The following is a 26,672-nucleotide window of genomic DNA, read 5'->3' on the forward strand; positions in this document are numbered from 1 at the left end:
CCATCTTGGAGAAATTTGTGTCAGTGTGCGATTCAATGACAGCTCCTCATCTGCAATCATCTGCAACTTTAGTTAGCCAGAGAACACTGACATTGGCCTTGACTTCAGAGAAGTAAATGCCAAAATGGAGCGGTCCAAGGACTGATCCCTGAGGGACTGCACTTGTGAATGGCCTCTGTGGAGAGATGGACTCCCCATTTCTAACTTCCTTGGTCCTGTCTGTGAGCCAGTTGGCTATCCACCAGGTGACATACGAGTTTGTACCAAACCTCTTGAGTCTGTCAACCATGCCCAAGTGAGGTATTGTGTCAAATGCCTTGGCCAGGTCAAGGTAAAGCAGTTTGAACAATTTTCCCTCATCCATTGCTTTGGTTACTTTCTCAAAAATGTCCACCAGGTTGAGTAAGCATGATCTGCCTTTGAAGAAACCAAACTGGATTGGGTCCAGTGTCCGGAGATTTACTAAATCTCTATTGATCATTTCCATGTTAATTCTTTCCATGGCTTTACATAAGACTAGACTTATGGGTCTGTAGTTTCCAGGGTCCGTAGATGGCCCATCTTTGTGCAGAAGGATGATTGTTGCCTTTCTCCATTCATGAGGCAGGAAGCCTGTTTGGAGGCTACAGTTAGACAGTATTTCCAGAGGCCCTGATAGGTCATGTTTCATGCTACTTAGAAGGCATTCTGGGATACTGTCTGGCCCACTGATGCAGTGCTCGTGTTCTTAGATAGAGCATTAAGGACCTGCTCCCTAGTGATACTAGGGGTAGTTATATTTGATAGCATTTCCTGAGGGAAGGTTGAGGGGGAGAGAGAGGGGTAAAGTTGGAGCTGAATACATCAGCTAGGAGGTTTGCTATATCTTCTGGCTCATTACAGGTGGCTCCATTTACAACAAGCTCTGCACACAATTGTGTACCTTTGTGCCTTTGATGTTGCCGACATAGCTAAAGAATGCTTTGCGGTTGTCCTTGGCCTGGGAGGCCAAACTTACCCCTGTGATAACCCCGACTAACCACCATACCCTTTACCATAGTTTGAAGACCTGTGCAGTCATTATTAGGATTCAGAGACAGTTTGAGAATGGACTTGCTTTCCTTTACTACAGACGTTCATCATATAAGCACATGTCCCAGTTCCAGTTCTACCATCACTGAAGCTATTTTTTCAGAATATGCTGATGTGTTTGATGACAAGCTAGGCAATGCTCCAGTTGTGTATTCTATGAAGTTAAATCAAGAGGTCAGTCCAGTGGTCAGACCAGCAAAAATAATTCCAATAGCAATACAGAACAATATTAAAGCTCAGTTGAATAAAATGGTACAGCATGGTGCAATTTGTCCAGTTACAGAACCAAATGAATGGCTATCGCCTATAGTAGCAACTCACAAAAAAGGCTCAGACAAAATTATGCATCAACCCAAGAGACTTGAATAAGCCATTGAAAAGACATTATCTCATGCGAACAGTCAAAGAAGTCCCAACTCTAATAATGAATGCCACTGTATTTTCCATCTTGGATGCAAAGAGTTCATTTTGTCAAGTAATGCTTGATTGCAAATCTTCACGACTGACTACATTCAGTACCCCATTTGGAAGATGTAGATTTCTCAGGATACATTTGGAATAAATTCTGCAAGTCATCCAACGTGCAATGAACCAGATCTTTTCTGGTTATCCCTGTGCCATAATAGGACATGATTTATTGGTCGGAGACAATGGTGAAGTAGAGCATGACAGACACCAAGTTTTGGACCGAGCACGTGAAGTGAATTTAAAGCTCACTCCTCAAGTGCAAATTCAGACTACCAGTAGTCACATATGTAGGTCATTTGTTTACTAGTACTGGGTTACGTCCAGACCCATCTAAGCAAGCAGATGATGTTCAAGCTCTACAACTTTTTCTTGGTATGGTTAACTATTTGGGCAAGTTCATATCAGATTTCAGTGAGCTGACAGCACCTTTTAGAGAGCTAACACGCAAGAATGCTGTATGGTCATGGCTAGAACAGCGCCAAACAGCATTTGATGCTCTTGAGCAGAAAATTGCCAACCCACCTACACTCATAACTATGATGTCAACAGACCAGTTACTCTTTCCTGTCACTCCTCAAAGTTTGGTCTAGGCGCAGTTCTTCTTCAAGAGGGTAGACAAGTAGCATATGCATCTAGAACTCTTACCCAAACTGAAATGCAATATGCTCAGATTCAGAACTTTTGGCAACTGTGTTTGCATGTTCCAAGTTTCATGATTATATTTATGGTCGTGATATCCAGATTGAGACTGATCATGAAGCTCTAGTTACTAACTTAACGAAGCCTATGCATTCCGCTCCAGCAAGATTGCAAAGAATGATGTTTAAATTACAAAAGCACAGCTTCAAAATGTTCTATACAAAAGGTAAACTTCTTTATCTGGCTGATACCTTATCCAGAGTGCCCAGAAAAACAACAGAACAGCTTGATGCAGAAAATTTTGACTTTGATGTCATGGAAGTGCATAATTTTTCGACCACAAGACTTGATAAGCTGAGAGATCATACAAAGACTGATCCTGCTTGCAAAAGCTCAACCACTACATCCAGGTAGGATGGCAGTCAAATGTACCACCTGAAGTGCAACCTTATTTTCCTTGCAGAGATGTTGTTGATGAAGGATGGCATTTTCAAAAGTCCTAAAGTTGTTGTTCCTGCTTCCTTACAACGGGAATATATCCAGACTTTGCATCATGGTCATCCAAGGTCTGAATCTACTACAAGAAGGGCCAGAGGACTGATATTTTGGCCTTCTCTAGCAAAAGACATTGGCAAAGTACTTTCTGCTTGTTCAGTATTGCAATAGTACTAAACTGAATTTTCAAAAAGAGCCACTTCAGCTAAGTCAGGTTCCTGAACTTCCTTGCTCAACAGTTGCCACTGACATATTCGAGTGGAACAATCCATATTACTTAGTGTTGGTCGATTCTTATTCAAACTGCTTTGAGATTGATTTGTTACCCAACCTAACGTCTACTTATGTAATTACCAAGCTGAAACATAATTTCTCAGTACATGAAGTCCGCATTAGCTGATATCTGACAACGGTACACAATTTATTAATCAATTGTTCCAGAGATTTGCAAGAGAATGGGACTTTGTACATGTTACTAGTAGCCCTGAACACCCACAGTCAAATGGTCTAGCTGAACATGCAGTACAGACTGCAAAGCAATTACTGGAGAAGTCAAAGTATGACAATACCAATGTCTTTTTGAATCTACTCAATCTCCGAAACATACCCGTGACAATATACTTGGCTAACCTGCTCAAAGATTTCTATCTAGGCAAACCAGAACAACACTGCCTATCAGTCCTTGTTTGTTGATGTCTAAAGTTAAGAACAACAGAGCAATCAAATCCCAACTAATCAGAAAATGTTCTTTTCAGAAGTCCGTTATGATAAGACGAGCAGATCTCTTTGTTCACTGAAAAAAGGAGAGAGAGTGAGGATACAAACTGCGATGGGTTTCCACCAGATTGGTCAAGTGACAGGTATATGTGCAGAGACAAGATCCTATTTTGTGAAATCTGAAGGTGTGGCTACAGGAGAAATCGCAGACATCTTCCTGTATCAGAACAGATATCGCAGCATTGTTCCTGTGATGCAGACTCAATCTCAGAGTAAACCAGATAATGTTCCTTTTGCAGAACATGTCTTAACTCCAGTTTCAGTTCCTGATAATGTTCCTGATATTCCTAAGACTGAACATTCAGCAGAGACAGTTCCAGTTGCTAACCCCGATTCCAGATTTTATATCACACAATATGGTCACATCTCTAAATAGAATGTGAAATACACAGCATCTTGGACATGATTATCTATATATATTTAGTTTTATATAATTGCATGTCAGAAGATTATCGTGTATTTATTGCGTGCCAATCAATGTCATAAATGATGAATAACTTATTTTTCAAAGAGGGAGGATGTAGAATATGTGTGTGTGGGGTACCTTTAAAAGCATCTCTAATAAATAGCAGGCACGTGCTAGCTTCAGTGCCATTTTGAAAGTGCAGCCAGACAGTGAACATGAATGACAGATAGTCAGTATATAACTTTATCTAAGTTAAAGTTACCTCATTTCCTGATGTGTTTGTACATAATAAAGCTGTCTGAACATAACCCACGCTGGTTCGTCTACTCCACCCTGAAAAGACAAGTGAGATGAATGATACCCATGCTTACTGATGTACCAGTCTATTGACATACTGTCTTGTCTGGATTGCTATTATTCCCAGAGGGAGAGAGTCTTGGAATGTTTGCAATGCCAGAAGCACCACTCTCATCTCCAGAACACTGATATGCAAGTTGGCTTCTTTGGGGGGCCAAGTGCCTTGGACCATTTTCTCCAGAAAATGCCCCTCCCACTTAATCTGGGAAGCATCATTGGTCACTATGGCCTTGGGCTGAGGCAGGAAGAAAGGATGACCTTGTAATACCTGTTGAGATTGCATCCACCAGCAAAGGTATCTTTTGCATACTTAAGTTATTCCTATCTTTGCTGACATAGGTTGATAGAGTACTGACCACTGTGTTACTATCATCCACTGCAGAATTCTCATGTGGAATCTCACTAAAGGGACAAATTATTGCTGCTGACATTGACCCCAGGGCTTGCAGAATTAATCAGGCTGAAATTCTGGTACTGCAAATTAATTTTCCTGACCTGCAGTCTTACTGTTTGCATTCTTGATAAAGAGAAGCTACCATAGTCTGTGTTGGTTGTACGTGAGAATTGTCATTTATGGTTATTCCAAGATGTGAACAAGTCTGTAGCACTCGATCTCGTGCCATCAGTCGATGCCTGATCGGGGAGGTAACAAGCCAGTCATCTAGATATGGAAACACCCAGAATCCTTGCAGTCTCAAGTGAGCTGCTATCACTGCCATGCACTTGGTGAAAGCCCTGGGGACCGTGGTGAGGCCAAAGGGCAGTGCTCTGAACTGAAAATGACTGGCTCCCAGCTGGAAGTGGAAATACATTCTGAATTGTCTGTTCATCTTTATGTGAGGGTACACATCCTGAAGATCTATAGAGCAAATCCAGTCGTCCTTGCCAAGAAAGGGCAGAATGGACTGAACCGTGACCATCCAGAACTGCGTGTGGCGAACTGACTTGTTCAATACGCTGAGATCCAAAATAGGTCTCCAGTCCCAGTTTTCTTTGGCACTAAAAAGAATCTTGAGTTACGTTCCGGATTCCACTGGTCTGGTGGTACCTCAGATGACTTTTTTCTAGTAGCTTTTCTATTACTAGTGCTGTTGCTTTCCTCTGACTGGGTGGAACATCAGGACATTTTCCTGTCAATGGAGGAGGTAGGGAAAAAGGAATTACATAAGCTCTGGAAATAATTCTCTGCACCCAGCTGTCTTTTGTTATATCTGGTGCAGAGATAAGTGACCCTGACTGCCTCCAGAGGTGGACAACTGGGCCTCCTTTCAGGAACGCTGAAAGGGTCTGTCGGCAAAGGAATCTCTAGACTCCTGGTTTTGCAGGACTCCTCTGCCACAGGGTCGTTGCCTTCCATTAGTTTCCACTGAGGCAGAGGGGGCTGATGCATCTCCTGTGTGTCCTGGAAAGGACCCTGGAACTTTCTGAACTACATTTTTCGACCTCCCCACTGATTCATGGAAAAGGAACTCTGAGGGGTTGAAAAATGCACGCCCACTGCAGACAGGGTCTTTCCATCTTTCTCACACCTGGAGATAGTGTCATTCACTGTGCAGCCGAATAAAGAACAGCCGTCAAAAGGAGCAATGACAAACAAGGACTCGAAGGGGGCTGTGGAAATAACACAGGTGCATCCAGGCATGCCCTCTTAAGGAAATGCCTAAACCCACAGCCCTTGAGGTGCCTTCTGCAGCATGTGAGAGAAGTCTCATGGATGAATTAGATATAGCTTGAAGGGTAGCCATCTGAGAGGATACTGAAAATTGAGCCTCAGCAGTTTCAGTTCCAGAAAGAGATTTTGATAACTCTTTAATCAATTCTCTTTGAAGCCTTGTTAAGTGAGCTAGATAACTCAGCTCTCAAACTGCAAATGTTGCTGAAGCAAACACGCTTCCCCACATCTGTGCATTGCCCTAGACTCTCTATAAGGAGGATGGGTAGTGATGCTCTGTTCTGCAAGTTCCTTTTCTGTAGCTGCCACCATGACCATGGCATCTACTGGCACCCCTTTACCCCAATATTCCCTGCCTAATGGTGGAGCCAGACTCTGGTCTGGCCACTTGGGGATAGGCTCAACTGTAACAGGTTCCTTCCATGCCTTTCTAGAGACCTAGTCAATGAGCTCAATGGCAGGTGAAGTAACTCAGGAGTTAGATGGGCCAGCTCCAAAGGCTTCCAGAAATACTGATTCCTCTGGAGAAGGGTCTTGGGAAGACCAGCCACCATTCTGCTTAAGGATCTAAACAGGGTCTCCAAATGAGACCTCATCAGGTGTTGATTTTGAGGACCGCTCTCCATCAAAGTCTATATCTTCAGTGACTGTTCAAGAGAGTCCAAGCGCCTCCTTTGCACTTCCTCTTCCTAGGGACTTCCTCGGTGGGGTGATCCAGTGAGGTATCAGAAGAGATTAGGATATTCTACTTGGAGGTCTGGTAGCTTTGGGCTGGCTGTCACTGGGGGTGGAATGTAGAGGCTCATGGTGCACAGTCATCTGAGATGTAGAGGGTGGATCCGAGGGGGAAGGCCCCATCTTCCTGTTGGAGCAGAGAACACTCTTCACAACCTCAAAGGCAGATTGCTCCATACAGAAGGAAGGCAACGGAGCACAGAAAGCATGTTTCTGGCCCATCACCTTCCTCTACTCCGAAAGCAACCCACCCAAAGCAGAAGCCAGAGCCGAGTTGTCCAGTGCTGAAGCTCTGAGAGAAAGAGAACGCCCTGAAAACCTCAGAGTCGACTCCAGCTTCCCGGATCAGGCAGGGATGCTTCAACTTAAGAGTTATTTCTGGCTCCAAGCATGTTGGAGCCGGTGGACTTGGAACAGTATCCGGATCTAAAGAAAGGGCTTTCTTTGGATCCAAACCAGATGGACCTGGAACGCTTGGATCCAAGGACTCAAACAATAGGCTGAATTAGAGAAGGAGCAGTAACGGGTGGAGTAGTGGATGACTGTGCTTCCTGACCCGAGGGAGTAGGAGCCATTAACAACTCCCATTTGAATTTGCAACATGAGAAATGTCATCAGTCTCTTCACATCTGCTTCAGTAAGACTCCTGGAGAAATTAGAAAATGCCAGGAATTGAGACTTACGAGTGCCTTACCAAAAAAAAGTGCAGTGGATCCAAACTAGGAGAGTAACGGGTCCTGGGTAGAGCCTTTGGATCCAAGACAGTAGGATCCGATGAAGTTTTTCTCACAGCTGAAGAATGTCAAATCATAAGTTTTAGATCTTGTTTCTTTGCTTTCCTAGGAGGTGGAAGACTCCAAAGGTTTAGACCTCTCCAATGGGTCTTTGATTTTCTGTTTGGGGGACTGAGCCTCAGTGATGGCCTTAGAAAAAGAGATAAGCAGCAATTCCTTTAATATTAATTTATTTCTCCTGTCTGCAACAGCATGCAAATTAAACTTTCTGCAAATGCTGCAGTCTATTTTTAAATGATCTGGACCAAAGCAATTACACAAAGAGAATGGGCAGAGAGAGGCAATTTGTGCCCACACTTCTCACATTTTTTGAATCTCAAAGGACCTTTAACAGACATCCTGTCAGCAATATAAAGAAACAAAAATATACAGCAACATTTTTTTTTAAACTAGGAAAGAACAGGAAAGTAAGGTATCCGCAATGATACTAAGGAATTACAATGGAAAGAAAGGATAATACCAGCAATTGTAAATGTGCGAGGGCTGGGAAGGAAAGTAGGCCTACCAACAATGGTAGGAAGAGAAAATACACTAAGTGTTCATGCAGAAGAAAATATTATTTGAAAAAGAGAAAAAATATGGAAAAAGACTCATCTCCCACTTTAACTTGAGAGTTGAAGGCAACCATATCTAGACACGAAAGATGCAAATGAGCTCTGAGAGATGTTAGGGGTTGGTACACTATGGGTAGGGAAGGAGCTTGAGAGTTTTTTTTGGAGGCCATGAGCTAGTGTAATGGCAGAGTCAGAACTGAGGATTGTATCCAAATCCATTAGTTGAGGATTGAATGAAAACTGACAACATCAGATCTAAGAATTGCTACAGTCAGTGTAGGTTCACTGACAAGAGAGAGTTTGGAAATGGATGGAAATATCATAAGAGGGATGCTGGACATCCAATGTATTCAGGAGACAAGATGGGAGGGTAGTGCAGCAAAGCTACTTGGCTTAGGATCCAGGGTCTACTACTCAGGAGGACAGACTAGAAATGGTGTGAGAATTGTGGTGAGGGACAGGCTTCAGAAGACAGAGAAGGAAGAGCACTGAGTAGCAGCATTTCTATTCAGCTCTGTCTCTCCAGATTTTCTATGACAGGAATTTTATGAAATAACTATCCTAACTGTGGATATTTTTTAAGTTTTTTTTATTCCTCTTGATACAACGAAGAATATTATCTAAACATTTTTTTAGAATAATTTAATTTTCCTGTCAAAATTTCTGTGATATCCTGATCTTCACCAGTTAAAAGATGAGCTTCTCTAAAACAGCACATCAGGATGCTACCTTAAAAAAAGGAAATACAAACCTTGCTGAGTAATATACAAGAATTAACCAGCAAAATTGACAGAATGGACTTGCTGGATGATTTCAAGGAGAGATGTACACATCAAATGGACACTATTCATTACGACTTGAAAGAACAAATCTCAGGAATCCAAACAGCTCCAATGATATGGACACCTCACACAAAAAAACTTCTGGACAAACTTGGAAGACATGGAATGGGGTACTGCTAGTTTAAAGAGGTTGCCAGAAAATGGAACATGGAAAACCTTTGAACAAAAAAAGAAACAGAAAATAACTAATATCGGATACATATATTTTTATTTTCCTCCTTTCTACGCGAGTGACCCAAAAAGATGAAACTGGATCAACAGGTAAGATCTATGAACTTTTTTTGTTCACAGATAATTTATTACTGCCTTTTATAGCGCTGTTGGTGATGGTATAGTTTTATATTTAGTTACGGCATTTTACTTTAAATGATTAATAGTACATTTTCTCATAGTATAAGTAGTTAAATAAAACTGCTTGGTTGAATGTTGTATTTGTGATAAAGATTAGTAGTTTATTTTAATTTATTTTAGTAATATTTTTCATAGTACATGTAATCAAATAAAAATGTTTGGTTGAATGTTGTGTTTATGATAATGATTAGTTGTTTTTAACTATATTACTTAGCGCTTATAGATCTGATGCCTCTTTGCTTCATTACACAATCCGGTTTGTGAATAGTAAATGTAGCCCTTTGTGGGGATATAAATGAGATATTGAGATGGTTATGTTGTACAGTGCTGAGGTTGGTTGTCTTATTTCGGTGTTCAGTATTATTAATTGCTTTCTTTCTTTGGTGGTTTAATGTCTGTATGCTTCTGTGTACCCCTTTGCCGGCTTATGGTTATGCTTATTTAACCTTACGTGAATAATAGTGTTTTTTGTAGCATGATTTCATTAATTCTAAAAGCTCTGCTTTACTTGTGGTTGCTTTGGTAAGCTTTAGATGTTGCTATGGCAACACTCGGTTTTGGGACAGCTTTGCTGTCATTTTATCAGTTAACAGTTATACAACAGGTTCGTGCCTTTAAATTAAAGCTAAATGAGTTTACACTCTTAGTTTCCCACTGAAAATGATAAAAGTTGTCTCCAGAGCTCGAGAATAACTCCACGAGATGCCTGTTGAGCCGAGGTGTCCGTTTTTCGCATCATCATGCTGTTTTTGAAGTTTAATTGAATTCTACACTGTTCTGCTGCTAGATGGTGCTATTGGATCGTTTAAGCGCCCAGGAAGCATACAGCAGATCCTTACAAATCCGTGAATGGCAAGACTTAAGAAATTTTGTTTCAAATGAAAAGGACAGTTATAAAACAGTATGTAAACTTGTTTTACTTTATGTAAACTGTGCAAGGTAGCTTTCTTTTAACAGGTTATTTTTTAAAGCATATTCAATTAATTTAGTCTCGCTAGTCCATGAACATAAGGAATATGGTTGGAAATTACTGCATGTATTCAAATCACAATATTTCCTATCCTGTCAACTATATGCTGGATTAATTTTTTTAATGCATTGTTGGTTTACAGGAAATGTAATTCTCTATAAACAAAGTAAAAAGATCCCTGAATGTCACACAGGCAACTAAAAATATGATGGTTTCAATAAGACAATGGTAAATTCACATTCTTTACTGCAGTAAGACTACTAATAGTAGATGATTTGTAATGGTTTAGTGAGGTACGGTCCTTAGGGCTACATCTTAATTGTACCTTCTGGTTATAGATATTTGATTTATCAGCACTCATAATCATCTACTTGTAACACAGTTAGTCAGAAGTGCAATAGGTTTTGATATCTGAATACATACCCTTCATATATATTACAGAATAATCAGTTTTCATTTACTCTATAGGAAATCTGTATAGCATAATACACTATTTATCAGATCCAAATAAAACTACTCTGACATGTACATAATTTTACATGATTAAAACTGTATTTTTCAACTTACAGATGATAACTTTCTTGGGAGAAAGAGAGACGTCTTATGTGCATGTAAGGTAAATGGGGTATATTCTAGTTTAATGACAGTACTAAAATATAGCACAGAGAAAGGGTGACTATTCATAATTATTACCTGTAAGCTAGCTAGTTATGATAAGTTTACTTTGCAAATCCCTTTTTTGCTTCTTGGAACAGCAAGCCTGTCATTTATATGGCTTTAAATAGATTTTTAGTTATTAAATTTGTTAACAGAGCATTGTCAGTTGTATTCTAGTTTATTTGGACAAGCACCGAGCACAGACTAATTTTATAAGTAATATTTATGTATAATTAGTTAGCAAGGATTCTGATAATGAGAATAAACCAATATAGTTGGTAAGAACATATTAACACAGATTACATTCTTAAACTATACATAGACGCTCCTAATTCCAGCAGATGAATATTGTAACCTCAGACATTGTATTGCCAAAGCTACTACTTGTTTTTAAAGCTTGTATCTGAATGGTTGCCTTTTAGAATTATCTTGTCATACAATAGTTACACTCTCCATCAATAAAAATAGTAGTCATGAATCATTAAATCTTTCATGATATAGCTAAAGGAAGTAACTTTATTGCAAGGAATGAATTTCATACAATTACTAAAAACATAAATGACAGGCCTGCTGTTCCATATTCAGGCTTGTGTTTGGGCTTAGTGTTTGTGGAGGCTGTGTGTCTGAGCACATGTTCAAGGACATCCTGGTTTAGCCAAAGCCATTAGGCATTTCAGTGAGAGAGGATTGCTTAAGGTCACTGGCTGACTGGGTCGCCTGGACTACAGCTTAGAGTAAGCACCTCATTGGTTCTTTTCAGCTTTTTTTAAAGTTGTCTCAGGTTTCAACTTTGTTACCTAAGAAGTTAAGTTTGGGAGCGTTTCTGCCATTTCACACTGAGCTAATCGAAGGAAGGACACCGAGCAAACTTGGATCTATAATATATAACATTAAGTATCCTGTTTTTTGCTTATTTTTTCGAGTTATTTATAGCACTAGTCTACTGCATACTTTTCTAGCTAATTTCACTGTGTGTGAGGCATTAACTGGAAATTGTCCACTTTTATTAAGCATCTGTTTGGGTTGTTTGATTCTGATAACTTGTTTGCAGTCAAAAGCTTCCTCTAGAGGCTCCTTTATCTGTTTAAAACTTTAATTTAAAGGCTCACTGCTGCTCTTCTGCTTGAGAAACAATTCTGCAGTTTGTTTCCCACCTTCCCTATTTGTATACTGTCTTATAGTTGGTGGCTTTGCAGTTGCCCGCCCCTACTGTAAATTTGATCTGGGACACTCCTCCCAGTCTAGTGTTATTACCTCATTCTACCTAATACAGGGAGAACATTTGAGAAGGTCAATCCACTTAGTTACTGCTCCTCCTTTCTCTCCTTCCACTTAACATTTTCTAAGCTTGTTTCCTGCCTTTTCTGTGGGTAGTCTAGTCTGGATACAGATTTGCTGTGTCCAGGACTGTTTGTGGGCTTCTGAGCCCCTAAGCCTTTTTGTGTTGGAGGGAAGCCTTCTAGCTTAATTTTGTTTCTTAGAACTAGCCAGTTTTTTTAGTTTCAGCACTCAAGTCTGTTTCTTTGAGCTCAGCACTTGTTCAGAAATCGTTGTAAGCAAATAAGCTATAAATTACTACAGCACTCAACTTTCCTCACTTCTCTAGAGGAAAAAAGTTTCTAGTACATAACAAATAAGTACCTATCCAGGCATGTCTAAGGGTCAGCTCCCGGCATTTTCTCCTGTCTACCTGATGAATCTGGGTATCTTGGGGCAATGCAGCAATTGCCTTATGTACACAGACAACCCTCTCCTCCTCCTACCACCCAACACTAACCTGTGAGAGATGCACTTATATAGCCAAACTGTAAGCAAAGCTCTCTTCATCCAAGACTGGACTAGACAGTCAAGAGGAGAAGGGTAAACACTTCCACCACACCACACTCATCACATAGTCCCTCAAAACCTACACCACCAAAACACACACAGAAGCACAAAACACACACCTACATTTGCGGAGGCTCTCAGTAAAAGCCTGCCCAAGCAACAGGGACCTCCAAAGCAGAAACACAAGCAACCTCCAACCCCAACACAACCCAAATGACACATAGCCCACAAACTCAGTGTGCCACTCAACCACAGCCCATAAGGCATAACAACGTACCCAACACTCTAGTCATAGGTGACTCTATAGTCAGGCACACTGATGTTCCACTCACCAGGCTAAACAAGGAGAGAGTTACTGTGAGCTGCCTGTCGGGTGCCAGGATCCGCCACATAACGCATGCACTCAGGTCACTCCACAACAAATAAAAATATGACTCTGTCATTGTCCATGTTGATGTGAATGACCTGAGATGTACCTCCCCGGGCTACATGAAAAGGGACATGGAGGAGCTGTCCGATCTTGTAGCCCAGGCAGGTATGACTCTAGCCCTGAGTAGCATCCTGCCATCACCCAGAATGATACCACAGTACAAGGATAAAATGACTGACTTCAACAATTGGCTAAGCTTCTGGTGTCATTCTAAGGGGATCCAGTATGTCTGCCTGGGATGACATGCTCGACAAACCATGATGCTTTGCCAGAGATGGCCTGCACCTGTCGCCCCTGAGATTCCGGATACTGGCTAAGGCTCTAGCCACCACTATAGTGCCTTTTTTAGGCAAGGTTCAAATGACAAACTCACCACTGTAACAGGTACAAGCAAGTAGAATCTGAGCGTATTGCTACTCAATGCTAGAAGTCTAAACCTCAAAATGCACTCACTCTAGGCACTCCTTAAAATGGAGAACATCGACATCTGTGCCGTGACAGTGACCTGGTTCAAGACTCCAGACAGTACCCCTGCATTACCAGGCTATAATTCATACCACCTCTTTCGGCCACCTAACCTGGACTGAAACACTAAAAGCGGAGGCGTGTCCATATTCATTAAGGATATCCACACCTCCAGGACAGTTGCACAGCATAATGCATCCGAGATTATCCAAGTGCAACTAACTCTGGGCAAGACCGCAATCCAAATTGTAGCTTGCTACAGATCCCCCACTATGCCCCAGGATTCCCACTCCTCATTTCCTGATACACTGGAAAATATTAGGGTACAACCTAACACCCTAATAATGGGCGATTTCAACTACCCCACCATTAACTGGGAAAACTACTCCTGTACCAACTCTTGTGCTCATCAACTTATCCACACCCCCACCAAGGGCAGCAATATCCTAGACCTGGTTATTACCAACATGGGCAACCAGTGCTCCACACCAGAGGTCAATTCCTCATTGGTCAGATCCGACCACAAGCTAATCACCATAGACATCCACATCCCTCCCCCACCCCCCCATTAGGGAAACCACCGTAAAAAATGTTTCCAAACCAACTTCACACTTCTTAACACAGAAGTGGCTGATGGAAAATAGAGATACGACTGCTGAATCCTACACAAATGCACTTTGTAAGCACTTACACGAGTGCATGGATTGTGCAATCCCTAACAGAGCCAAGATGCTATCCTCCAAAAAAAGAAAGCCAATCTGGTGGTCCCCTGCCATAAACAAATTCTACAACAGAAGAAAGAAACTGTTGCAAAAAAGAGTAAAATCCCATGATTGGAGGAACTCCCTGGTCAGCCTCAGTAGGAAGCTGCGATCCCTCAAAATCCTCCAAAGCTACTTACGAAAACAAAATCGCCAATGACTCTAAAGACAACCACAAAGCATTCTATAGCTATGTCAAGAATCTCAATGACAACACTCAGATCTGCTCTGCTCCAAGTTACAGTACAATGGCACTAAATATACAGAACCAACTGATATTGCCAACATCCTGGCAGATAGATTCAGTGCTAACTTTATCCCCCTCTCATCCCCTACAGGGCCCATTTCTATACCGGAAGAATGCAAAGTTCTTGTAATCACGGCTGCAAAGGTAAAAAACACACTCTCCAAAGCCAAGAACACAGCATCCATGGGACCTGACAACATCCCAAGCTGCGTTCTACATGAACTACAGAACAAACTGGCACCCCACCTAAGTACCATGTTCAATCATAGCCTCACCTCAGGCTATGTGCCCACTGAATGGCACACAGCGACGGTTATCCCACTCCACAAAGGGGAAGCCACCACAGACCCCAGAAACTACCGCCCCATTTGCCTGATGAGCCTGGTCTGCAAGGCTATGGAACATATCATCATGGAACTTATAAACAATGACATTGGTAATCTCCAAACTCAGGACCCCACACAGTTCGGGTTTGTAAAAGGTAGATCATGTCTCCTAAACCTGACAGACTTCTTTGAAGCGGTCACCAAAGCCATAGATGAGGGTAAGGTGGTTCACACAGCCTATCTAGATCTCGCCAAGGCTTTCAACACCATCCCTCACTCTGGAATTATAGATAAACTCACTAAACTAAGTATAAATCCCTATGCCACAAGATGGGTTGCCACTGACAAAATCCACACTGTGAAAGTAGCAGACTCCAAATCAAACTTCAGACCAGTGACAAGTGGAGTACCACAGGGTTCAGTCCTGGGTCCTCTCCTGTTTGGTATCTACTTCTCTGAAGTACAGGCTAACACAGAAGGTCTTTGGCTAATGAAGTTCACAGATGACTGCAAACTTGGAGCCATAATCAAAACTCCAAAAGATGTGGACATCCTACAAAAGGGCCTCGCTGAGACAGATGCCTAGTGTCAAGCCTGGCCTCAAGCTCAATGCTAAAAAGTACATTGTCATGCCCTTTTGGTAAAAACTCTGTACCCATGAACTGCCACATAGGCAGTAGTCTACTTAACACTGAAAGTGTGATAAGAGACCTTGGGGACACAGGTGGACAGTAGTCTCTCCTTTGACAATCACATCGCTACAGTAGTCAGAAAATCCTTCTACGTGGCACACCTCATCACAAAAGTTTGCTAATCCAGGAAAAAACTCGTTATACAGTACAATGCCCCTTTTGGTATGTACCTCACAAGACATCTACAACAACGGGAAAGGCCACAGAAATACCTCACAAAGAGGATTACTGGCCTCAAACAGATGCCCAATGCAGACAGTCTCAAAAAACTGCAGCTTTACTCTGTCGCATATCGCCTACTCAGAGACGATCTCTGCCTAACACAAAGCTATGTCAAACTCAGAGCTTTTGGACATGCTCCACTTAAAGAAATCCCAATCCCTCCGAGCTACACGCTCTAAGGACCTAAACCTTATCACCACAATAAACAGAACATGCTGGAGAGATAGATTCCTGTCCCAGTGACTACCCATACTCTGGAACAAACTACCTATCTATATCAAACAAAGCTTCTCATTAGCACTCTTCAAGAAAAATCTTGATGACTGGATTGGAGATAGGAAATTCACCCCGGGGATCACTTCTGTGGCTCTGTTCGACAGTGGCACAGGAAAATAATTTTCTTGGGTGGAGAAAGCCAGGGTACCTTTTGGCTAGGCTTATACAGGCCCTAGGGCCAATAGCCTAGTACCTACCTATGAGTTAACATACACAGGTTTTTTTTTGTGCTGTTCAGACTTCAGATTTGAAGGCACTGAATTCTATTTTGTATTATTTTTTGGCTACATGATGGGTTATGTATACAACATAAACATAAACAGAATGATTCTTTTTGCAGTATTATAACCAGGTACACACAGCTGATTATTTTATTAGTAGTTATATTGATGTTTGCTAATATGTTAACATTTATAAAGTGTTAGATATGGTTGTAAATATTTGTTAGTTATGTATCTTACAAAGTGATTTTTATATGATTATTCTATTTATTAACATGAATAAGAATTCAGAGTAGATATTTCTCAGACAGATGCTGATTAGATGTTGCTACTGAACAGAGGGTTATTTTGAGTGATCATATGTCACTCGAATTGGGAGTATTATACTCCAGAGGGGTTAAGGGTGGTTATGAAGTTATTAGTTTAAGTTATAATAGTTTACTATTAGCTTTCTTGACATTTTCCACAATTTTTAAAAGAGTAAAATTCTACTTTTTTTGATGTATCCACATTACTTTAAAAATAATATATCTCCAGGTATTCCTTTTATTTACATTAATAATCTATGGTTTTGGTCTCTTTCAACACCATACTACTGAAAAACATTAATGGATTAAATAATCCAAATAAGTTTCTTTAAATATCTCAAACTGCATAAAGTTCAATTAATATTTTTACGTGAAACCCATTTGAAAACAGAGGATATACTTAGATTAGATACTTATAGGTTCATAGGTTAGTACTAAGCTAACTGCCCTTGCGAGCCATTTTAGGCCTGGCTAATTATCCCTTGCGAGACTCAAACCCTGCACCTTGTGTTTGTAAGGCAAACACCTTAACCATTAGGCCTCCCTCCCATACTAAATCATATTCAGTGTTAGCTAGTTCAGAACATTATCAAAAGAAAAGAAGAGTAGCTATCTTATGAAACAACTCATTACCTAAACCAAAAATTATTAACACACAAAGATAATAAAGGAATGTTCTGTCTAATTACTATTCAGTTTAATAACAAAATATACACCTTAGTAAATCTATACTGGATTCCAGGAACAGGTGCTGATATGGTAAAACAACATTTTGATCATATAGTACAGCTTTCTAAGGGACATATAATATTAGTTGGTGATTTTAACTGTATTTTAGACAATAAAGAGTCAACAACACATAATAAAAGAAGAATTACAGCTTCAGCCAAATTGTTAAAAGATTTCTTTGGAAACTTATTTCTTGAAAGATATACATACCTTTGCTGATTCTGATTCCTTAGCTTATACTTTTTTTCAAATAGACATAATATACATTCAAAGATAGAGTTTTGTTTTCTAATGATTTAGTAGATTCTTTAATTAATACTAAGGTGATTACATGCCCATTATCTGATCATAATTCAATAATTTTCAAATTTTTAGTTACCCCAATCTGTAATGTTCAAATAAATAGAATGCCTGCCTACATAACTAAATTGAAAGATTTTAAAGATTTCATAACATCAGAAATCCAGAATATTATTGAACAAAACAATATAAATAATATTTCTGACATCTTTGTATTAAAAGCCTAAAGCTTAAAAGCCTACTTCTATGGCAGAATTATAAATTGGTATAACAAAAAAGGAAAAGTTGGGATGAGCAGTTAATAGAAATACAAAATAAGACAGATTCTTTGAATCTTATTCAAGAAAAAGATACTAATAAAAATATCAAAAAAGAAATAAACTCCTTGAATACTAAGTATATGGAAATACTGAATCATAAAACTATGACTATTTTAGAAAAATTTAACGTCTTAAAATTCTCTACCAATCCTAGATCTCTTTACTGGCTAATAAAACTAAAAGAATTAACAAATTCAATCATATAAATGAAATATTCTCCCCAAAAAGAAAAAAAAAAGAAAAAGACAGTCTCAGGTATACAGAATACATTAATTGAATTTAGAGATTTTTTTACAAACATTAACCAACAAGCCAAGATAATAGATTCTAACCAAAAAAAAAAATCAAATCTTTTATCACCAAATATACAAAAAAAAAAAAAAAAAAAAAAAAAAAAAAGATAATCTAGCAAGTAACTTTGATTGACAGACCCATTTCCTTTAAAGATGTCTAATCCCAGATTACTAAATTAAAACCAAATAAAGCACCGGGAAATGACAGTATCATCCCAAAGGTTTATAAATTATTACCAGCTGATGCCTTAAAACTGCTTTATAAAGTTTACAATATTTCCTAAAATGACAATCTAATACCTCCATCATGGAAATATACTTTTATCTCCCCAATCCTCAAAACTGATAAGGATCCTGTTAAATGTTCATCTTATAGGTCTATCTCCTTATTAAACATTGATTACAAAATGTTTATGTCAATTTATGCAGACAGACTTAAAAATATTTTGCCCACATTAGTCGATGAAGATCAAACAGGATTTATAGCAAACAAACTCTTATGACAATATCAGGAGAATTCTGTCCTTAATTGAATCAGTTAAATACTTAAAAAACAGCTTAACATTAATCAGTCTTGACATAAGCTGCGCTTTCGATTCAGTTAATTGGGACTGTTTATTTTTACTTTTGGAGGAACTAAACATCTGTAACAGTTTCATAAATCTAAGTACAAGTTTATATCAAGGTAGCCAAGCATGCATTAAAATAGGTACAAATATATCCCAAAATATACCAATAATTAAAGGAACAAAGCAAGGGTGTCCTTTATCTCCTTTACTATTTACATTGATTATGAAACCTTGGGCTAATTTGATAAGATATGATGAAAACATTGAAGGTTATAGCTTGAGTTCTAATGATGTTTCCACATTACAAGTGTTTGTGGATGACATACTCATTACTCTAGGTGGTAATAATACATCTATTCACACTCTTTCTAAAGATGCTGAATATTTTCAAAAGTCAGGTTTAACCTTTAATAATAGCAAAACTAAAATCTTGACAATTGGCCCTAAAAGGCTAGATGCCTATAAAAAATACCAAGCACAGTCTAATGAACTACTTTATCTAGGCATTGTAATTGCTAACATAAATCATTCAAATCAATTACAATAAAAGCTTATTGGCAATAGGAAATTTCATTAAAAATGGGAAAAAAAATCAAATTTTCTATGGATGAAAAACTTTTTAATTATTAAAAGTATTCTATTACCTAAAATTCTTTATATTATCCAATCATTCTCTTTACTCCCTCCTAGTTCACTAATTAAGAACTTTAATTCTATGATACATACATTTTTATGGTACCCTATAAGACCTAGAAAAGCCTTATCTTATCACATGAAAAATTGGGAAAATGGAGGTATAAGCTTTGCCTAACTTGGAAATCTACTCAATTTCTACAATGGCTAAATTTATTTCTCTTCTTATAGATATTAAATACACTGCTAAATGGAAGAACATTCTAGAAATATTAATGAATGATGCAATAAAGAATAAAACACAGAAATGAATGCTGTTTAAAAACTCCTTTATCTGGATCTTAAAAGATTATTTTTCCACTTATTCTTCTCAGAATTTTAGCACAAATTATATAATTCTTGTTTTGAGATCATTTAGAAACTATTTACATAAGTTCAACTTGTATAAAGATTGGCTATTTCTCCTAATCCCTATAGCCTACTCGCAAGGTGTTTTCTTCTGATTTTATGAAAATGTATTATTTTCAACAAAAAAATAAAATTTTTTGGTCCTAAATGATATCTAAAAATGACCTGAAATCCATTAGCTTACTGAAGAATGAACATGATTTTGACAACATCCTGGATAGATCTACACGAAAGTAGAAAATATGTACCTAATAAACTTGACTCTATGACTTTATCAACTAGAAGTTCAGTTCCTAAACTAATTCAGTATATGGTGCTGTCTACAAACCATAAATCACTAAGAACATTTTATCTCACTTATATCAGGCAATTAAACTAGATCTAGATAATATATCAGATAATTATTGTACTTATTTCTCCTTAATTAATAATCATTCTCCAAAAGAGAAAGACAAATCACATATACTACTATCTGCTAGTGTAACCACTTCATCAAGATGGAAAATTTTCACATGGAGATATTTGCATATATCTTTTATAACCCCTCTTTCTTTAAGTAAATTTAATAAGAAAAATGTTAACTGCTGGAGGTGTAATAACGTAGTTAATGCTGACTGGGCCCATATGGTATTTGATTGTACAGAATTAAATAACTTCTGGAAAGACATTAATCACTACTTACAAACAATTTTCACAGATAATTTTTTACTCTCAAAATCTCTAGTATTGTTTAACACTTCTGTTCCTAACTGCATTACAGAAACTAATCAGCCTCTGCTCTCATCTAGTTATCAGTAGTCAGGAAAACGGTTACAAAAAACTGGAAGTCTAAATAGTCTCCCTCAGTAAATGAATTCAAAAAACTACTTTTTGAAGTATGCAATTTAGAGAGACTGACCAAAGCAGCAAGACCCTCTAGGAATACTATTGTAAGCAATATGTGGAAGAAAGTTTATGATTTGTTAGATAAATAATTTAATAGTAATGTATCAATATTTATAAGAATTTTAATTTATTAATTATTTGTGAAGTGTCATTGTATATAGTTTAAATCTGTTTGTTTTTTCTTCATTGTCATTAGTAAGCATATTCAAAATTGTATATAACTCAAGATATTTTTTGTTTTATCTATTTCAATTCAATAAAGCTGTTTAAAAAAAAAAGAATTAGTGACATACTCGTGGCAATCACACTCCAGTGCATGGAAATTGCAGTATTCACAATTTCAGCCTATGCTCCACAACACAATTGTGACAGTAAATAAAAAAAGAATGCATTCAGACAATAGTTGCAGGACTTACTACATAAAGCAGGACAACATGAATTGGTGTTGGTAATACGTGACCCGAATTGGGACAGATAAAAAAGGATTTGAGGACTTCTTGAATTCACAGTGCTGAAGTACCATGAATAAGAGAGGCCATTATAGACTTCTGTCTGGCAAATGGCTTCATGGTGGCCAACACTTGATCCAGAAAGAGAGGTAGTCACAAGATCACATACAAGTGTGGCCAACACACAACTCCGGTAGAATTCCTCCTAGTAGAGAAAGGGCACTGGGGGAAGAGTCAATGATTGCAAAAGTCATCCATGGTAAATTAGTCAGCCCACATAAAACTCTGATTATCACAATCAGTTGCAAGCAGTGGTCACAGAAGGCACTAAGGTCAACAGAGACTAAGCTGAAGACTTGGAGGCTGACTGCAGAGAAAGCACTATAGTTCAAGGAATTACTCAGAGTTCTAGCACCTCAGGAAGAGGAGAGAACAAGTGGAGTTGAAGCATGGCAACACCTCAAAACAGCATGCGTAAGGACTACAGAACAGATGCGTGTCGAGCCAAGTATGGAAATAAGGTACATAAGGAAAGCTAGTGGAGGAATGCTCAAGACTATTAAGTCATCATAAGAAAGGAGGAATGCAAGAAAAATTGTGCGACAGAAAAGACAGACCAGACTAAGTAGGAATACTGGTTGGCTAATTGACAGGAGTTGCAACAGAAAAGAACAAGGCATTAGAGGCACACTACCAGCTTCTGGAAAGTGACTCGGAAGATGGCATGAAGAAACTATCAGGATGCAAGGCAAAGACAGAAAGATAAAGATGACAGAGACCCCTTGTAAGCGATGCCAGCAACAACCTGCTCACCAGTTCACAGGACACGAAAGGCAGATGGATGGAGTATTTCTTCTGAATGAAGAAAACCCAACAAAAGCTGTACTGCCCCAAACACAGCCTATGATAAAAGAGGAGGAGGAGCCCACACTAGAAGAAATAAGAACAGCACTAAGGAAAATTAAGTCAGGGAAAGCAGCAGGCTCAGATGAGCTCACAGCAGATATGGTCAAGATGTTGGGTAAGACGGGAGAAATGGCTCCTGAGGGTTCCTCATATTAGTACGGCGAGAAAGGCTCATCTTAGATGACTGGAGAATAAGCATACTACTGCCAGTGTACAGCAAGAAAGGGGACATCCTCAAATGTGGGCAGGACAGAGGTACTAAACTGTCACACTGTATGAAAGTGCTGGAAAAGGTGACTGTCAAACAAATACGCAGAGTAGTAGAAAATAACATGGGAGATGAGCAGATCTCATTCAGATCAAGATGCAGCACAAAACGAATGGATGTTTGCAGTGAGAAAGATAATTGAGAAGAAGCTAGAAATGAGGAAAGAATCCAACTGGACATTCTTAGACTTGGAGAAAGCATATGACAAGGTTCCAGGAAACTGATTTGGGCAGTCCTGCGATGGTTTGAAGTCCCAGAAAAATTCTGGTTAGACTACATGAACCCACTGTCATTTTGGTTACTGGTTTTCTACCCTGGTTGCAATGCAACACACTCACTATTTGGTTCCCAGAAACATTGGTAGAATTAGTGCAGGCTACATACAAGGGCCCAATGACTCAAGTACGAACAGTGTTCCGCCTTACAATGGGGTTTCCCATTGTGAGTAGGTGTGCATCAGGGTTCAAAGCTCAGAGCCCATTACTGTTCACAATGGTGATGGACTACATCAGCAAACAGGTTGGAGGGGACACAGCAGCAAAGCTGCTGTAAGCAAATGATGTACCATTACAGGCAGACTTTGAGCAAGAATTTCAGCAAAAGATAGGGTAATGTATAGCAAAACTGAAGGCATACAGGATGAAACAGAAGGGGTCTATATCATATAGTCGAACTGTCATAAGTTCGACTATGTAAATATCGAACCCGGAAGTTTGAAATCTAAAAACATCAAACACTCAGAACAGCGATTTTTTTCCTAGGGGAAAAAATCGTTGTTATGGTACAAAGACACACACGAACACTACATACTATCTAATGTAGGGGGCTGTGCCCCCCATAACCCCCATACTTAAATATACCAACTCCGAGATCGCACTACAGAGGAGGAAATAGCAAAGCCGTGGAAATGGCCCACTGAATTCTTTCCCTGGGAAAGAATTTGATGTTCCGAGGCTTCGCTATTTTCAAACTTTTAACTTCCCAGTTCGATGTTTCAGGGTTCGGACACTTGTGCGTTTGGACTAATGATATACACCCGAAACAGAGTACAGGTAAAACAGTTGTAATGGCAGCAAATGGGGAAATCAGAAGTAGCTAAGAATTGAGATGGAAGGGAAAAATAGTGTAATAGGTTAACAGCTTCAAGTATATGGGAGGGGTGGGTTGATGAGAAGGGAAGCCTGAATGAGAATTTCAAAGCTAGAATCAGAGGGGATGCAACTAAATGGAACAAACTAACAAGGGTAGTGTATGACAGAAGAATGCCAAAGAAGTTGAAAAGTAAAGGTGTACAACACAGTGGTGTGACGAATACTACTCCTTGGTACAGGAATCTGAACAGTAAAGACAGAGCAGTTGAGGAAGCTAGATGTGATGGAGATCATGTGCCTGATACAGATGGGCAGGACGCACTCTGTGGGACAGACAAAGAAATAAGTCATAAAGAAAGAAACCAAAGAAGCTCGAGTTGCAGAGAAGGTCAAAAAGAACAAATTGCAGTGGTTCGGGCACGTGCAGAAAAGCAGAAGGCAATCTGGTAAAGATGATTTAGGACAGACAGGAAGAAGGTAAGAGGAAATGAGGACATCCAGCAAGGTGGCTGGATTGTGTGAGGGAAGACCAGCTACAGTCAGGCATGACTGCCCAAGATTGTAGAAGAGTGGCATGGAATTGAGAGAGATGGCAACAGTTGACAAGACACCCTGACCCTATACAGAAAATGGGAAAAAGGGGGTTGATGATGGCCATAGGTACTACTACTATAGGCCTTGGCTCTTTAATCCCAAGATATCTAGATAAGTCTCTTCTGTGATACCAAAACCTCTTTAGAACCTTGCTTAAAATGCTCCCTCATCTGATTAAGCATTTCTCCCCAGAGGAGGTTCAAAATGAGACTGTTGTCACAGTCTAGGGGTGAGAATATATGAGCAAGTTAGATCCTCTGTATCCAGCTTAGAATCTGAACTGGAAGGTGGAAGTCTCAGTTTCTCTTTACTAATACAGCTGCTCACAATACTGAAAGGCTTAATATCTTAATAGATTCATAGACTGTAACAAGGCTAATGACCCAAAGGGCCTTTCTAACCTAGCCAAGTTTTCCCGAAACAATACTGATGTCCTGTAACCATACAGGACATTAAAGGCCAGGCATTTATAAACTACTTCTGTCCACAAGGGACATGGGTGCCAGGCCAGCTGTAAATTTCCTAATGGCCCATCCATTTGTCTGGGTTGTGCTTACACTGGGTAACAGATGAACTCAGCTTCACATGGATGAGAAGCCTGTTCCATAGGTGGGTGTGTCTCTCGCACATGCAGCTGTCTCTCCAGCATGTTCTTTTTACGTCACAGACAAAATTCAGGTCCCCAAACATTTTACTTCTGGCACTCTTTGACTTATGAATATGTAAGAGATTCCAAATTGTGGGGTTTGCGGATGCCTTGTAAACCAGGCATAGATTACCCCTCAGCAATGTATAGGAGACTGAGTACAGGGAATGGGCTTTAAGGTGCTCTGCATAAGGCAGGTTTGTTACGTCTTGTATTCTTTAAGTAAGAAACATTTGAAATCACTCTAGTTGCTGCAAATGCCTGGTCAGGTACACACCAAAGTGAGCACATTACTCTATGATTTGTCTGAATTGGCAGAGTACAGTGGGATAATGACCTCTTTGGAGCTAGATGCCATGCCCTTACTTATCAGTTGTGCAACAGAAGAGGACTTCCTCACCACTCTGACCACGTGATAGTCGAAGGTAAGGCTACTGTCTACATGCATGCCCAGATCCCCGACTACCAGGTCAGGTCTTAGGAGTTTTATCAACTTGGTAATTAGCTGGGATGGTTGATTTCCCAAAGGGTACAATTATGCATTTCTTAGCAATGAGTAACACCATGGCTTTGGCACCATTTATTAGTCAAAGACAGACCTTCTCGAAGGATGCTAGTGTCTGCAGGGCAGTTGATTGCTGCAAACTTAGCCATAAACCTTCAGCATTTGCTTCCATTTCAGAGAAATGGAGCAGGCCCAATACCAAATCCTTGGGGAATCTGCCAGTGAATGTCCTCTTGGTGGAGGTGGCCTCACCTATTTTGACCTCCTGGGTCCTATCAGTGAGACAGTTGGCTATCCAGTGGGTGATGAAAAGGTTTATGCCTAAAGTAGTAAGCTTGTCTATAATGCTTGAGTGAGGTATTATATCAAAAGCCTTGGCCAAGTCGAGGTAAGTTGTGTGCACAGTCTTACCTCCATCCAATCCTTTGGTGACCCTCCAAAAAAATGAGATTTAATAGGCATGACCTTCCTTTAACAAAGCCGAACTGTGATGGGTCCAGCATTTTAAGGTTTTATATGTCCTCATTTATCATGTCCTTGAATCTTCCATTTATTGGGCCCAAAATCTGACTGAAGGGCCCAGTTGAAAAGTGATTCAAGTGGACCAGACAGGTCATGTTTCATGCTTTTTATTAAACATCCCAAGATGTTATCGGGGTCCATCAATGCAGTGTTTTTGGTCCTGGAAAGTGGATTATTGACCTGTTCTCTAGTATGGTTGGAGGGCTTGTGTTATGTGGTATTTCCTTAGTACTATCAGGAGGAGTGGTGGGAAAAAATTGAGCTGAACTTGCCAGCCAAAAGTTTGGTAATGGCATCTGATTCAGTGTGGGTGATGCCATTTACAAGTTCTATACATTGCTGTGCATTTCCTCTGACTTTATGGACATAGCTGTAGAAAACTTTGTTGTTGTCCTTTGCCTGAGAAGCAATTTTTCTTCAAATGTATCCTCTGAAGTATTACTTAATCCTCTTAACTGCCTGTTTAGATTGGTCAGGGGTCTTTTGTATGTATGGCTTTGTTCCTCCTACGCTTGGTCAAGATTTTTTTCTTTTGTTGTATAACCAACTGAGAGTGCGATCCACCAGGGTGGCTTGTCTTTTGAGTTGGTCTTATTCTTAATACTAGTGGGCACAGCTTGGTCTACACAGCTATCAATATGGCTGTACAGAGATTTTGTAAATAGTTCAGTGCATTCTGTAGTGTTTACAGGGTTTGGGAGTGGCTGTAATTTAGTCCAGGTTTTGCTTAGTAGAGAGAGGTTAGTCTTGGAATAGTTCCTAAAGGTTTTTGGTTTCGCTGGTCCCTGGATTTAATTTTTATTTCAAGTGATACTGCCTTATGGTCAGACCTGACGAGCGAAAATATTACACTGGGTGAGGAACATTGGTACCCCATGCTCGTGAGTAGAAGGTCAAGGATGTTTGTACCCCTGGTAGAAGAATGGACCAACCGTTCCAGGATGTTGGTATTAAAGTTTAGGAATCTGAACCAAAAACACTGGCAGCCCAA

At 39.5% G+C, this 26,672-nt stretch overlaps 1 protein-coding gene across 1 annotated transcript in view; it reads right to left on the bottom strand.

Annotated features, from left to right (window-relative positions):
* Positions 1-26,672, bottom strand: part of DDX54 (DEAD-box helicase 54) — an 841,349-nt gene that overhangs the window by 114,370 nt on the left and 700,307 nt on the right. Inside the window, 1 exon segment of the mRNA XM_044068440.1 lies at positions 14,876-14,912. Within this exon segment, the coding sequence (XP_043924375.1) occupies positions 14,876-14,912 (37 nt within the window).

Source organism: Protopterus annectens, chromosome 4.part0 (genome assembly GCF_019279795.1).
Source record: "Protopterus annectens isolate FY-2018-M chromosome 4.part0, PAN1.0, whole genome shotgun sequence".
In the NCBI taxonomy this organism is placed as follows: domain Eukaryota; kingdom Metazoa; phylum Chordata; order Ceratodontiformes; family Protopteridae; genus Protopterus; species Protopterus annectens.